Here is a 13,355-nt window from a genome sequence, read left to right as displayed (position 1 = left end):
AAAGAAGAAAAACATAATAATTAGCTAGTATATCATTAGAATATTTGTACAAAATATTTAGATTAAGTACATGTGCAAATATTTTTGAAGCAAACAAGTTTTGGTATTATTTTTTACTAAAACTTAGCAAAATACTAATGAGAGATAAAAGTTTAAGATAACATTCGCCAATACTAAATACCAATTAGGTATATTTTAATTGAAATATTATTCAGAGTACATTTTTTTCAATTTAAGACGACTTATTTTACCGGTAACAGTGAATGGAATCTCATTTTCAGTGATAAACTTAACTCCAGCACGAAGTTGATGAATGTCATCCACTTTATTATTGACGAATTTGACCAATTCTTCACTTGATACAGAAAATCCATCTCTCAATACTACGAAACCCATAGCATGATTTTCATGATCTTTTGTTGGTACACCAATAACGATTCCATGCAAAACAGCTGGATGTTCTCTCAAAACTTTTTCGATTTTAGCCGGTAACACGTGCCAACTGCGATATTTAAACATTTCCTTAATACGATCCACAATATAGACTTGATATTTATCATCTAAATATCCAAGATCTCCGGTTTTGAAAAAACCATCAGCATCCCAACAATCTTTGGAGTCTTGATTGTAGTATCCGTTCATTTGATTTTTACTTTTGACACGAATTTCTCCGACGGTGTTAAGATCCAGAGGAGTTTCTAAATCTGGATCAACAACCTAATAAATTTAAAATTTGTTTATAATATTAACATAATTTTATGATTTTTGTGGTAAATATACTCTTAAAATGAGGTTTTTAGCGGCAAGCAACCCAACACTCTCCGGTGAGCAACTTCCATCATTTTTCGTAACATAACCTATTTCTGTCATACCATAACCTCCCCCAACCAACAAGTGAGGAAGTTTAGTTTTAAATTCCTTGTGGTACTTGACAGCGATCATACCACCGACTATCAGCAGGCATTTCAAGTGCGGCATTGGTATTTTCAAATGTTGTACACTGTCCATAGTATGAGCATACGACATATAAAGAATGTTAACCTTGAAAATGAATATTAGGTACACCAAGTGACTCGCTTTGTTTGTTAATATATTAGTGCATACTTTGTGCTTATTAAGATCATTCCAAATATTTTCCGCTGAAAATTGCCTGTAATTGAGTTTTATCATTCCTTTGGAGAATGTAGTTAGGCTGAAATATACTCCGGAATACCAATACAAGGTAGTGAATCCACATAATATTGAACCATTTGAAGCAAGCGGAGCACTGAAATAATATTTTGTGCAAAATATCAAATTTTAATCGTTATTCTTACGCCATGTCAGCATATAGATGGTCATGACTCAAACAAGTCCCTTTCGGTAATCCGGTTGTACCACTGCTGAACATAATGCAAGCGGTTATTCTCGTGTTATCAATATGAACCGGTACAAAAGATTTAATATCATCATCATTATATAATTCAAAAATTCCTGGCAAATCTATTAAAGATTTATGTTTGTACAAAGCGATTATTCTTGTGTTATTTTCTCCGAGTGCTTTCGTAATTAAATCTGTAGAGTTCTCACAAACAAAAATCATTTTTGGTTTGACCATATCCAATAGATATTTTGTATCTTCTACAGAAATTAGTGGATCAGTCGAAGCAGTAACCAAACCAGTGAATAAGGAAGCAATAAACACAGCGGAATTATTCATTGTGTTTTGGGAACACATTGAGATGATGTCGCCTGGTTGAAGGCCTTGATCCCTCATGAACAGAGCAAGTTTTACACATTTTGAGAAGAAAACTTGATATGTTTCTTGCATCCCAGTTTCTCCTTCGATCTAATAATAATATATGGAAATGATTGAGATAGTTTTAAATAGTGATTTTAATAACCTGTGCAATTGAGTCACTTTCTGCATGTTTCTTTATATGATCAAACATGTATCTTCCCAGTCCTCCAATGGGGCTTGATCGATTTTCTCCCCCTGAAGAGAGTTCTTTTTTTGCATTGTCAAAAACAAATTTGGCTGAAATGAAATTATGTAAGTTTTGGATAATAATTATGCTTAGTATCAAACAAACCTTCCATTTTAGAGACGAGTATGACTATGACTATGCGTAAATTATGTCTGCTAGCCTTTTTATTATGTTTGTCTTGATAAATAATCTCCATGCTAGATTAAATCATAAATCAGGTTATAAAATAATTTGTTTCTAGGTGGAAAAGTAACTTGAGTTATTTATTTTTCCATTGCATGTACATATAACATAAATAATCTCATAACAACAAACAAGCAAACTTAAGAAATAAATTTACTTTTTAAAGATCTTCGGTTAATTTTCCCTGTAGGCGTAAACTCAATTTCGTGCCTGTCAATGATTTTGACACCAGCACGGATTTGATTTAAATTATCCATTCGCTGATTAACAAAAGCTTCCAACTCTGCGGCGCTAGCATGTGCTTTCTCATGCAGACAAACGATGGCCATCGCGTGATTTTCATCCTCGTTATATGTAGGTTTGCCAATGACGATAGCGTAAAGTACATCCGGATGAGAACTAAGCACATTCTCAATCTTCGCTGGCACGATATGCCAACTGCGATACTTGAACATTTCTTTAATACGATCCACAATGAAAAGATTGTAATCATTATCTAAGTATCCCAAATCGCCAGTTTTTAGAAATCCTTGTGCGTCCCATGCGTCCTTGGAGTCCATCTTGAAATAACCTGCCATTTGGTGTGCTTGCTTCACACGAATCTCGCCGGTTTGAGTCAAAGGGAGATTTTCTTCGGTATTTGGATCAACAATCTATATAATTACGAATTGAATGCATTACGGTTTTAATTGTTTAAATTGTAGAATATGTTTTACCTTTATAGTTAGATTGTTTGGAACTGGTTTACCATTTGAACCAAATTTATCTCCGGCCTGATAACTTGCCACAAGACCACTCTCTGTCAAAGCGTACACATATCCTACGTAAATACTTGGAAACTTTTCATAATAAGTGGTTAAGTATTTTTCAGGGACTAATCCACCTCCAACAACAACCTGCTTCAAACTAGGTAGTTCAGATAGATCTGGGAGATATTTAGCTGCTTCCATGAAGATCGTATTGGATAAAAACGTGTAGGCTACATTATATTTTGAACAAATGGACCAGTGAGTCTCCTTTTTAAATTGTCTGACTAATAATCGTGCACAACCCATTTGAATTGACATTTGCAAGTTAAATACGCATGAAACCCAATAGAAGGTGGCATAATTCAATATTACCCAGTTGAGTATGACTGTTGGATATCTATAAATAATGATAAATAAATCAAAATGAACATTTATGAAGATATTAGATATTAATATCTACATTGATAGTGATGAGAATATATAGTTGTGAGTCAAACAAATCCCTTTTGGAAGTCCTGTAGTTCCACTGCTAAAGAGAATTGAGCAAACTGTATTCAAATCATCAACGAGAAACGGTTCAAAATCTTCTTCAATTGTTGTTTTTTCCAATATCTCTTCGATAGTATCATATTCATTGTGAGAATTTAAAGAAACTGATATAATCTTTGCTTTTAATTCAATTGCATCAACGCAAGCTTCAATTAGCTCTTCAGAACCATCAGAAACAAAAAGCAATTTTGGTTTGACCATGTTTAATAAATGTTTTGAATCTTCCAGTGATAGCATTGGATCAGTTGAGGACATGACTGCACCAACAAATAATGCAGCAACAATTACAACTTCACTGTTTATGTGATTGTATGAACACATTGCAATGTTGTCTCCTGGTTTTATTCCAACTGAACGCATGTATTGCGCTAGTTTTTTTGATGCATCCAGAAGTTCTTTGAAAGTTTGTGTTGTGCCTGTTGCAGCATCAATCTATAATTTGCTATTATAATTAGTAAATAGTTAAAAATTAACAATAGTTAATAATTAGGTAACCTGTGCAATACTGGTTTCATCTTCTGTGGAAATTTGAATGAGACGATCATGGTAATATTTGCCGAGACCTCCTGGGTACGGCTGGTACTCGGTTTCCCTCTTGACGAAAAGTTCGTGAGTTTGCTCATTATATTGGAATTTATCTAAATAACAAAATATTTTAGATTTAATATGAAATTTTGCGTTGAATATATATATTGACCCATTTTGATAATGCCAGAGGTAAAAACAGGAATAAACTAACAGATTGGGGTACAATACGTTTATATATGATAGTGAATCATCTTTATAGAGTGTTTATTTCCTTTGCTGCCTCAATTTCTCGGAAGTTAATACAGATAATCACCGGAAAGTGTGTTTCGCAAGTTTCAAATTTCAAGTAGTCAAATAATAACAACATTAATAGATAAATAATAACATTTAAAGCGTATAGTTGTAATAACATCAAACTTTGATTCATATCATTTCATTCATAATTCATTCTGGGGCCTCCTTGAGGTTTCCCTTGCTTGTGTATCAATCTGTTCAATTTCTCTCCTTCTTCATTGCTGTTTACAGGTACCTACCCGCAGTTCGCACTCTTGCGCGACCCATTCTGCCATTTAAACGCATCTGCCTCTTCCCCTACCACGTTTTCAGGGAAGGCCGCAGGTATAAGGTGACCGGAGCAAGCATTGTGATCAGTTGAGTTTGTGCCTTCTAAGAATACTGTCGCGAGTGTATATATTCTTCTCTCGCAATGTTGGTTTTATTCGCACACCACTCTTCTGCCGCACCTATTGCCCCAAGAAGAGGTTCTTTGATGGTTTATTGTCCCGCTATTATCAGGTACTGTGATAAGACTAATATAATTACTGGTTTCACTGTGAATGATTAAATACACATACTACGAATATTTTTATTTTATCACATCTTGAATAACAATTGTGACCTCATAACAATAACAAAGCAAATTTACTCTTTAAAGATCTTCGGTTAATTTTCCCAGTAGGCGTAAGCTCAATCTCGTTTCTATCAACGATTTTGACACCAGCACGAATTTGATTTAAATTATCCATTCGTTGATTAACAAAGGTCTCCAATTCCGCAGCGCTAGTACGTACATTCTCATGTAAACAAACGATCGCCATCGCATGATTTTCATCCTCGTCATATGTAGGTTTGCCAATGACGATTACATAAAGTACATCCGGATGAGAACTAAGCACATTTTCAATCTTCGCAGGCACGATATGCCAACTGCGATACTTGAACATCTCTTTTATACGATCCACGAAATAAAGATTGTAATTCTTATCTAAATATCCCAAATCGCCAGTTTTTAGAAATCCTTGGGAATCCCACGCGTCCTTGGAGTCCATCTTGTAATAACCTGCCATTTGATGTGCTTGCTTCACTCGAATCTCACCCGTTTGAGTCAAGGGGAGATTTTCTTCAGTATCTGGATCTACAATCTATATAATATTGATTGAGAAAAATCATTCATTGAACTGAGCATAAATATGGTTTACCCTGATAGTTTGATTGAGGGCAGCAGGTTTACCATTTGAACCAATTCTATCTCCAGCTTCATACTTTGATACAAGACCACCTTCTGTCAAACCATACAAATATCCTACGTGTACATTGGGCAACTTTTTATAATAGGTGGTGAAAACATTTTCTGGGACTGATCCACCTGCCACAACAACACATTTGAGTTTGGGTAGTTCAGTGTTGTCAGGGAGAAAATTCCCTGCTTCCATGAAGATTGTATTGGATAGAGTCATGTAGACCACATTATATTTTGCACAAATTGACCAATGAGCATCTTTTTTAAATTGCTTTACTAATAATCTTGCGGATCCCATTTGAATTGACATTGCCAGGTTGAACACGGAAGAGATCCAATAGAACGTTCCATAATTTAATATCACCCAGTTTAATATTGCTGCAGGAAATCTATAAAGTATATATTTCAATACTATTAGAATGTTTTAAAGTAATAATAGTATTTACATTGATAGAGGAGCCAAAATAGTATTATGGGTCACACAAATTCCTTTTGGTAGTCCTGTTGTTCCACTGCTAAACAGAATTGAACAAACTGTACTCAAATCATCAACAAGAAACGGTTTAAAATTGTTCTCAATTGTTGTGTTGCTCAAAATCTGTTCAATAGTGTCATATTCATTATGAGAACTCAAGGAAACTGAAATGATCTTTGTTTTAATTGAATTGCATCAACACAAGTTTCAATTAGCTCTTCAGAACCATCAGAAATAAAGAGCAGTTTTGGTTTGACCATATTCAGTAAATATTTAGAATCTTCCAGTGATATCATTGGATCAGTTGAGGACACGACTGCACCAACAAATAATGCAGCAATAATTACAACCTTCACTGTTTATGTGATGGTATGAACACATTGTGATGTTGTCCCCTGGTTCTATTCCAACTGAACGCATGTATTGCGCTAGTTTCTTTGATGCATCCAGAAGTTGCTTGAATGTTTGTGTTGTGCCTGTTGATGCATCAATCTAAAATTTACTATTATAATTAATAAATCGTTAAAAATTAATAGTTGTTAGTAATCAGGTAACCTGAGCAACAATGGTTTCATCTTGGGTGGCGATTTGAATGAGTCGATCATAGTATTTGCCGAGACCTCCTGGGTTTGGCTTGTATTCGGTTTCTCTCTTGACGAAGAGTTCGTGAGATTGCTCATTATATTGGAATTTATCTAAATAACAAAATAATTTAGATTTAATAAGAAATTTTGCGTTGATTAAAAATATTGACCCATTTTGATAATGCCAGACGGGAAAACAGGAATAAACCAACAAATTGGGGCACAATACGTTTATATAATAAAGTGAATCATCTTTATAGAGTGTGCACTTCCTCTGTCTCCTCGATTTCTCGGATATTAATATTAATACTGATATTAATACTGATTATCACCAGCAATAGTGTTTCTAAGTATTTAATTTTGTAAATCATATCCGTTCATTCACAATCTATTTGGGGGCTCCTTGAGGTTTCTCTTGCTTCTGTAACAACTTGTTCAACTTCTCTTCTTCACTGGTATTTACAGGTACGTACCCGCAGTTCGCACTCTTGCAGACGACCTGTCATGCAACTATTTCCAAAATATTTCAAATTACCTCTTGCCCCACCACATTTTCAAGGAAGGCCACATGGCCTGTGCAACCACTGTGATTAGTTGTGTTTGTGTCTTCTAGGAGTGCTGTTCCAGGTGTTTATGTTCTTCATCCCTCTTCTGCTGCACCCATTGCCCCAAGAGGAAGTCCCATGATAGTTTATCTTCCCGCTACTATCAGGTAATCTGACACAGTCTAATTTAATTATGTACTACGAATATTTTTATTTTATCACAACTTTCATAACATTTGTGACCTCATAACAATAACCAATCAAATTTAAGAAACAAATTTACTCTTTAAAGATCTTCGGTTAATTTTCCCTGTAGGCGTAAACTCAATCTCGTTTCTGTCAATGATTTTGACACCAGCACGAATTTGATTTAAATTATCCATTCGCTGATTAACAAAAGCCTCTAACTCTGCAGCGCTAGTCTGTGCTTTCTCATGCAGACAAACGATCGCCATCGCATGATTTTCATCCTCGTTATATGTAGGTTTGCCAATGACGATAGCGTAAAGTACATCCGGATGTGAACTAAGCACATTCTCAATCTTAGCTGGCACGACATGCCAACTGCGATACTTGAACATCTCTTTAATGCGGTCCACGACATAAAGATTGTATTCCTTATCTAAATATCCCAAATCGCCAGTTTTTAGAAATCCTTGCGCGTCCCACGCGTCCTTGGAGTCCATCTTGTAATAACCTGCCATTTGGTATGCTTGCTTCACACGTATCTCGCCGGTTTGAGTCAAGGGAAGATTTTCTTCAGTGTTTGGATCTACAATCTGTATAATTTTGATTTAAAAACATGTTAGCTCAGTTTGAGTAGATATGGCTTACCCGTATAGTTTGATTGACTGCAACAGGTCTACCGTTTGAACCAATTTTATCTCCAACTTCATACTTTGCTACAAGACCTGCTTCTGTCAAAGCATACAAATATCCTACTTGTACATTGGGCAACTTCTCATAATAGGTGGTTAAGACCTTTTCTGGGACTATTCCACCTCCAATAACAACAAATTTGAGACTGGGTAGTTCAGAATTGTCAGGGAGATAATTTCCTGCTTCCATGAATATTGTATTGGACAGAATCATGTATACCACATTATATTTAGCACAAATAGCCCAGTGATTTTCCTTTTTAAATTGTTTTATTAATAATCTTGCGGAACCCATTTGTATTGACATTGCCAGGTTGAACACGCAAGAAATCCAATAGAACGTTGCATAGTTCAATATTACCCAGTTTAATATTACTGCGGGAAATCTATGAAGCATATAAATTAATAAATTAAAATTTTCCAAGAAAGTCTTGGTATTTACATTGATAGAGGAGCCAAAATAGTATTGTGACTTAAACAAATTCCCTTTGGAAGTCCTGTAGTGCCACTGCTAAAAAGAATTGAACATATTGTGCTTAAATCTTCGACGAGAAATGGTTCAAAATCTTTCTCCATTGTCGTTCTTTTCAAGATCTGTTCAATAGTGTCATATTCATTATGAGAACTTAAAGAAACTGATATGATCTCTGTTTTAATTGAATTGCATTAACACAAGTTTCAATTAGCTCCTCAGATCCATCCGAAACAAAGAGCAGTTTTGGTTTGACCATGTTCAGTAAATATTTAGAATCTTCCACTGACAACATTGGATCAGTTGAGGACATGACAGCACCAACAAATAATGCAGCAACCATTACAACTTCACTGTTTATGTGATTGTATGAGCACATTGTGATGTTGTCTCCTGGTTTTATTCCAACTGAACGCATGTATTGCGCTAGTTTTTTTGATGCATCCAGAAGTTGCTTGAATGTTTGTGTTGTGCCTGTTGCAGCATCAATCTATAATTTACTATTAAAATTAGTAAATAGTTTAAAATTAATAATTGTTAGTAATTCAGTAACCTGTGCAACAATGGTTTCATCTTGTGTGGCAATTTGGACGAGTCGATCATAGTAAAATTTGCCGACACCACCGGGGTACGGCTTGAACTCGGTTGCTTTCTTGACAAAGAGCTCGTAAGTATTCTCATTGTATTGGAATTGATCTAGAAAAGAATATAATTTATATTTAATTAGACCAAAATATAATAAATAAATTGTACTAAATAATAACCCATAATTATGATGCTCGGTGTCTAAACTGAAATGAACTGAGTATTTGCTGGATTATTTTGTTTATACTGTGATACAAACTGCAAAATCATCTTAACAAAGTGTTTGTTTACTAATTCCAGCATGAATTGCAGCTTTATGATAAAGATTATCAACGGAGTGTAGTACTTTGTGTTATGCAAGTTTCAAGTATTATTAGTATTATTTCAATATTATTCATTTTAAGATATAAATAAGTATGGACAAAATTTAAATTTAAACTTAAAATTAATATTTATAAATCGCTTACACTTACCTTCCATTTTAATATAAGTAGTGCAAACCGTGAACAAGCTGTTTTAATTTATAAAGAATAATAGCACAAAGAGTGATTGAGACAAGAAGAAATACCAGTTTGACCAGTGTTGTTCCACGTCCACTTGCGATAATAGCATTTATTAAGCGCAATGTAGGTTGATTGGCTTCAAGTGGATAAACAAGCAATTTTAGTGGGAGATTTATAATTTTTCCAAGCAGCAAATTTTGTTGTCGTTCTCGTCGGTTAGGACTTCTGACATAGAAGAGGTTTTCTGTAGGAAAGTAGCTGCTTCTTTGAAGTTCGGAGGAATACTAAATTTATTGAATATATACTAAACCTAATCACGGTCGTTTTTGGGCTAAAAGGTCAAAAGCAGTTAGTATCGCCTTGAACGTCTGCTGATGGTAAATATTACTACGCCCATTGGTAATAGTTTTATCTTATCACAACAATAATAACCAAAAGGTGGTCGTAACAATTTTATAGGAGCGCGTTTTGTGCGTATTGTGCGTATTGTATATAGCAAAGCGTTTTATCATTGATACATTTATTCACCCACGATGCTTTTAAAACAGCAATTTTGTTTAAATTCGCACTTTTGTTAATATAGTTACTATCTTTACTACAACTAATCTCAAAGTACAGCTTTGTCAAAGTCCTTTTCCCCCCTCTGTCCGTTCAAGCAGTGCGTGAACACCACATACACATAACTCCAGCTTTGCCTCCACTACTTTAAGCGGGTAGGTCGCAGTATAAAATAATGGTGCGCAGTCATCACAGTGTTCTGTCGTGTCTGGAATTTATATACTTGTTAGACTTAATAATACCCACACTTATTTATAAAACTACTACATTTGCTGTTCATTTAAAAATAAATTTTATCAATACTTACAAGTAAATTCGCGTCGTTCTAGTAAATTCTATACTTATCATGCGTCAATAAAAATCACAATCGATAAAAGGATTTGTAATAATAAAAAAAATATTTTCATTAATTTATTATCACAAGTAGACAAGTATGTATTCAGTTCCAACAAATAAATTAAGATGAATCAATGAGCACCACTCCAATTGATGCTATTTAGCATCATGCAATTGTTACAATTTGAGACATTTCATGGACTCAATCCTGGTTTAGATGTCGATTGTCACGATAACCCAGTAAAACAAAACGAGCATCAAATCATCCGATGCATTCATTATACGCCTCCACTTGTAACATCTCCGCCAAGCTACGCAAAGTCGCTTTGTTTTCATCCTCAGCAGCGACTTTCAAGGCACTGCAAGGCATAAGCACATGATGATCCTCCGCGAATTTCAAAAGGATTTTCAACGCCACAATCTGATCATTTGTTGAGTTGGGCTTGTCATATAATTCCCTAAAAATATAATAATATAGGTACTTAGATTAAAATTAATCTATTTTATTCAATTATCTACCAATAAGTGCAAAATTGGTCGTCCTTCATGCTCTTCAAGAGTCTGATACCATCCGAGTCCTTCATAGACCGTTCCAGTGTCGTCGATTAAAAAATTATACTTAATATCCGTCATCGATTGACGCTGAAGGTTTTTTATCAGTCCGGCGCAAACCGGTAATCTATCACAATGCGCTGCGCGCGTGTCGGTGAGTATGACGCTGTCCGCCGGCACGCTTATCGTAAACAGCGGCCCGCCGCTCGATGATGCGTTCCATTCCTCACGCCCGACGAACTTGTAGATTTCCGGTGTGAAAACGACACCTAAAAGCAAAACAGGCGCATTAATCTATCAATTTCATCGTCATAATCCTCAAATATACTGGTATCAGACAATCGAATGATTGGTGATGGCATCACAAAGATGATTTATTTTATCAGTGACAATGTGGGTTAGAAAATGATGAAAATAAATTAAAATTATACCTTTGGGGCTGGGTATAGTAACTATAGTAAGCAGACCGTGCATTCGCTTCCCATTTTGCTAGGAAATGCCGTGTCTGATGTCTATAAAAGAAAATATCACGATTTTTTCTCTCTGCGCAGTCGTTTTATAAACGTAGACACACAAAACGAAGTAAATAGTAGTGAATGAAATGAAATTATCGCTTTATCGTGTTTTATTCTATATGGCTTGATATGAATTAAAGTGTAAATGATGGTGGCGCGTGACTCACCCTCGTTGAAGAGCAGATATGTGGCAATGCCGATGCCAGTGAAGAAGAATATAAACAAGGCAGTCACAAGCAACCAACTGAATTGATTGTGCTCTGAGCGCCGATGAATGCTGCCGTATTGGGGGCGGCGGATGTTGTTGTTGCCGCCGCTGCTGCTTCCTGCACTGCTGTTGCTGCTTATCAGCGGGGTGCGCTCGTCAATGTTCACTGATACTGAGCTGGCGGCATTGATGCACACAATGCACGTGTGAACTTCTAGAAATTGTTCAAAATAGATTTAATTCTTATTTAATATTTAATTAGATTTAATGATGCGCTAAAGGTCAAAACAAGATTGCTTAATCAAATTTACATAATGATAAAGTCGGAGTTTTTTTTTGTTTTGTCAGAATTTAAGACAAAAATATTTATCGGTTTTAAGTGATAATAAAAATAGAATTGCTAGTAATACAATAGTATATTTTAATTTATTGCAAAATATATGGTTATTGGTCATAGGTTTTGTTGTTTTTGTTTTTTTTTTGTGTAAATTTTGCAATTACATTAAGGAAACTTATGACGCATGTAATAACCTTTGTTTTTATTTGGGATTAATTTAATTTTAAACATTTTTTATGTTTAAATTCCATAAAAACACATTAAATGCGGGTTTTCAGTTTGACATGTAATTAAACAACAACTAGAGCAAGGTTTGTTCTAATTATATAGCAGATTACTAGCGAATTAAACAAATTATAATTGTTTTTGATAAAATTTTAATGATTTAAGTTTAAAACTTTAAAACTCACCTGGTTTTCTTTCTGGTTTTCCCTTCATTATCACAGTTAAGTTGTTATAAACTATTTGACTAAATACTCCGGTGTCCTGCCGCGCGTTGTTCGTTGCAATTTAGGACAAACGCGTAAATTGTTATCAACTACATTATGCCAGCGCGTGTATGGATTGTGTTCCAACAACGACTTTAAACCGCCCATCCACGTTGTTTTCGCCAGCACGATTACGCCTTCAGTACGCTGCAAATTCGATTGTGTTGGAAGTGCTGTATCGCCGGCGCGATGAACTCGATTGTTAAAAGTACGCTCAATTATTGCTGATCGCGACTGGTTGAACGCGCCGGTAGCGAGTATTTCGGTAACTGCTTGCGTTGCCATACGAGTATCAAGTCAGTGCGTTGCGGATGTGTGTTGACAACTGTCGAAAGCGATCGTATTCGGCTGGGATTTATAATGTTTTTAATATTTACTATTGATATTGATACGCGCCGAGCGTACTGCGCGTCACGGGTACACACAATGGCGAGAGAGTACAACTGGCGGCGCGACAACCTCGACGAATATCACGAGTTTAACTGATAAAAATTCATCGGCTTTGATTTCCTATCTGAAAATGTTTTAATTGTGTTGGGATTTACTTTATAGTGGTATGTGAAGAATTACGGTTCAAAGATATTATAATTAAATGCAACAAATTGAATAGTAAGTTTTAGTTTAGGAATAAAATTAATTATTTATGAATTTATTTATTATTTCAATGTAATAAATAAATACGATTAAATACTATATAGTAGGAGTGAAAATTATTATTGCATTGCTTTGAATTTTCCAATTATTCATTAATAATCGTGAAAATATTGTTTTCTTTCAAATATTAACAAAAATCATAAATTTCAATTGATAGAATTCCATTATCT

General features: G+C 34.9%; 5 protein-coding genes across 8 annotated transcripts; all 5 read right to left on the bottom strand.

Moving 5' to 3' along the window:
• Window positions 1–14: 14 nt before the first annotated feature.
• LOC135802278 (luciferin 4-monooxygenase-like) lies at window positions 15–2,111 on the bottom strand. The gene is made up of 6 exons (XM_065315837.1): window positions 2,073–2,111; window positions 1,884–2,017; window positions 1,317–1,828; window positions 1,105–1,267; window positions 781–1,041; window positions 15–717 (listed from the first exon to the last, which is right to left on the bottom strand). Exons 1-6 carry the CDS (start codon window positions 2,077–2,079, stop codon window positions 208–210), a joined length of 1,587 nt encoding a protein of 528 aa, XP_065171909.1. The 5' UTR covers window positions 2,080–2,111; the 3' UTR covers window positions 15–207.
• An 86-nt stretch (window positions 2,112–2,197) lies between these two features.
• Window positions 2,198–7,165, bottom strand: LOC135802221 (uncharacterized). Of its 3 annotated transcripts, XM_065315773.1 has the most exons (6): window positions 7,028–7,165; window positions 6,725–6,975; window positions 6,526–6,665; window positions 3,360–3,880; window positions 2,867–3,296; window positions 2,198–2,803 (listed from the first exon to the last, which is right to left on the bottom strand). In XM_065315773.1, exons 2-6 carry the CDS (start codon window positions 6,726–6,728, stop codon window positions 2,291–2,293), a joined length of 1,608 nt encoding a protein of 535 aa, XP_065171845.1. In that variant the 5' UTR covers window positions 6,729–6,975; window positions 7,028–7,165; the 3' UTR covers window positions 2,198–2,290. The 3 variants fall into 3 exon arrangements, with proteins under 3 accessions (XP_065171845.1, XP_065171844.1, XP_065171843.1); XM_065315772.1 differs by having other exon boundaries at window positions 6,725–7,151; XM_065315771.1 differs by lacking the exons at window positions 6,526–6,665; window positions 6,725–6,975; window positions 7,028–7,165 and adding exons at window positions 3,944–4,086; window positions 4,146–4,161.
• Window positions 7,166–7,285: 120 nt separating this feature from the next.
• Window positions 7,286–8,625, bottom strand: LOC135802222 (uncharacterized). The gene is made up of 3 exons (XM_065315774.1): window positions 8,420–8,625; window positions 7,934–8,363; window positions 7,286–7,878 (listed from the first exon to the last, which is right to left on the bottom strand). The coding sequence occupies exons 1-3, from the start codon at window positions 8,551–8,553 to the stop codon at window positions 7,366–7,368; spliced, it is 1,077 nt and encodes a 358-aa protein (XP_065171846.1). The 5' UTR covers window positions 8,554–8,625; the 3' UTR covers window positions 7,286–7,365.
• On the bottom strand, window positions 8,604–9,844 carry LOC135802223 (uncharacterized). Of its 2 annotated transcripts, none has more exons than XM_065315775.1 (3): window positions 9,508–9,844; window positions 9,003–9,145; window positions 8,604–8,939 (listed from the first exon to the last, which is right to left on the bottom strand). In XM_065315775.1, the coding sequence occupies exons 1-3, from the start codon at window positions 9,512–9,514 to the stop codon at window positions 8,604–8,606; spliced, it is 486 nt and encodes a 161-aa protein (XP_065171847.1). In that variant the 5' UTR covers window positions 9,515–9,844. The 2 variants fall into 2 exon arrangements, with proteins under 2 accessions (XP_065171847.1, XP_065171848.1); XM_065315776.1 differs by lacking the exon at window positions 9,508–9,844 and adding an exon at window positions 9,214–9,354.
• Window positions 9,845–10,693: 849 nt separating this feature from the next.
• LOC135802326 (uncharacterized) lies at window positions 10,694–12,988 on the bottom strand. The gene is made up of 4 exons (XM_065315891.1): window positions 12,454–12,988; window positions 11,666–11,920; window positions 10,961–11,252; window positions 10,694–10,889 (listed from the first exon to the last, which is right to left on the bottom strand). The coding sequence occupies exons 1-4, from the start codon at window positions 12,479–12,481 to the stop codon at window positions 10,694–10,696; spliced, it is 771 nt and encodes a 256-aa protein (XP_065171963.1). The 5' UTR covers window positions 12,482–12,988.
• Between the last annotated feature and the right edge of the window lie 367 nt (window positions 12,989–13,355).

The sequence above is a fragment of the Atheta coriaria genome, unplaced genomic scaffold (genome assembly GCF_025399875.1).
Source record: "Atheta coriaria isolate IRGN ID8LTWV9N9 unplaced genomic scaffold, Caltech_Dcor_3.1 hic_scaffold_16_pilon, whole genome shotgun sequence".
Classification (NCBI taxonomy): Eukaryota; Metazoa; Arthropoda; class Insecta; order Coleoptera; family Staphylinidae; genus Dalotia; species Dalotia coriaria.
This window is presented reverse-complemented; position numbering and strand designations above follow the sequence as displayed.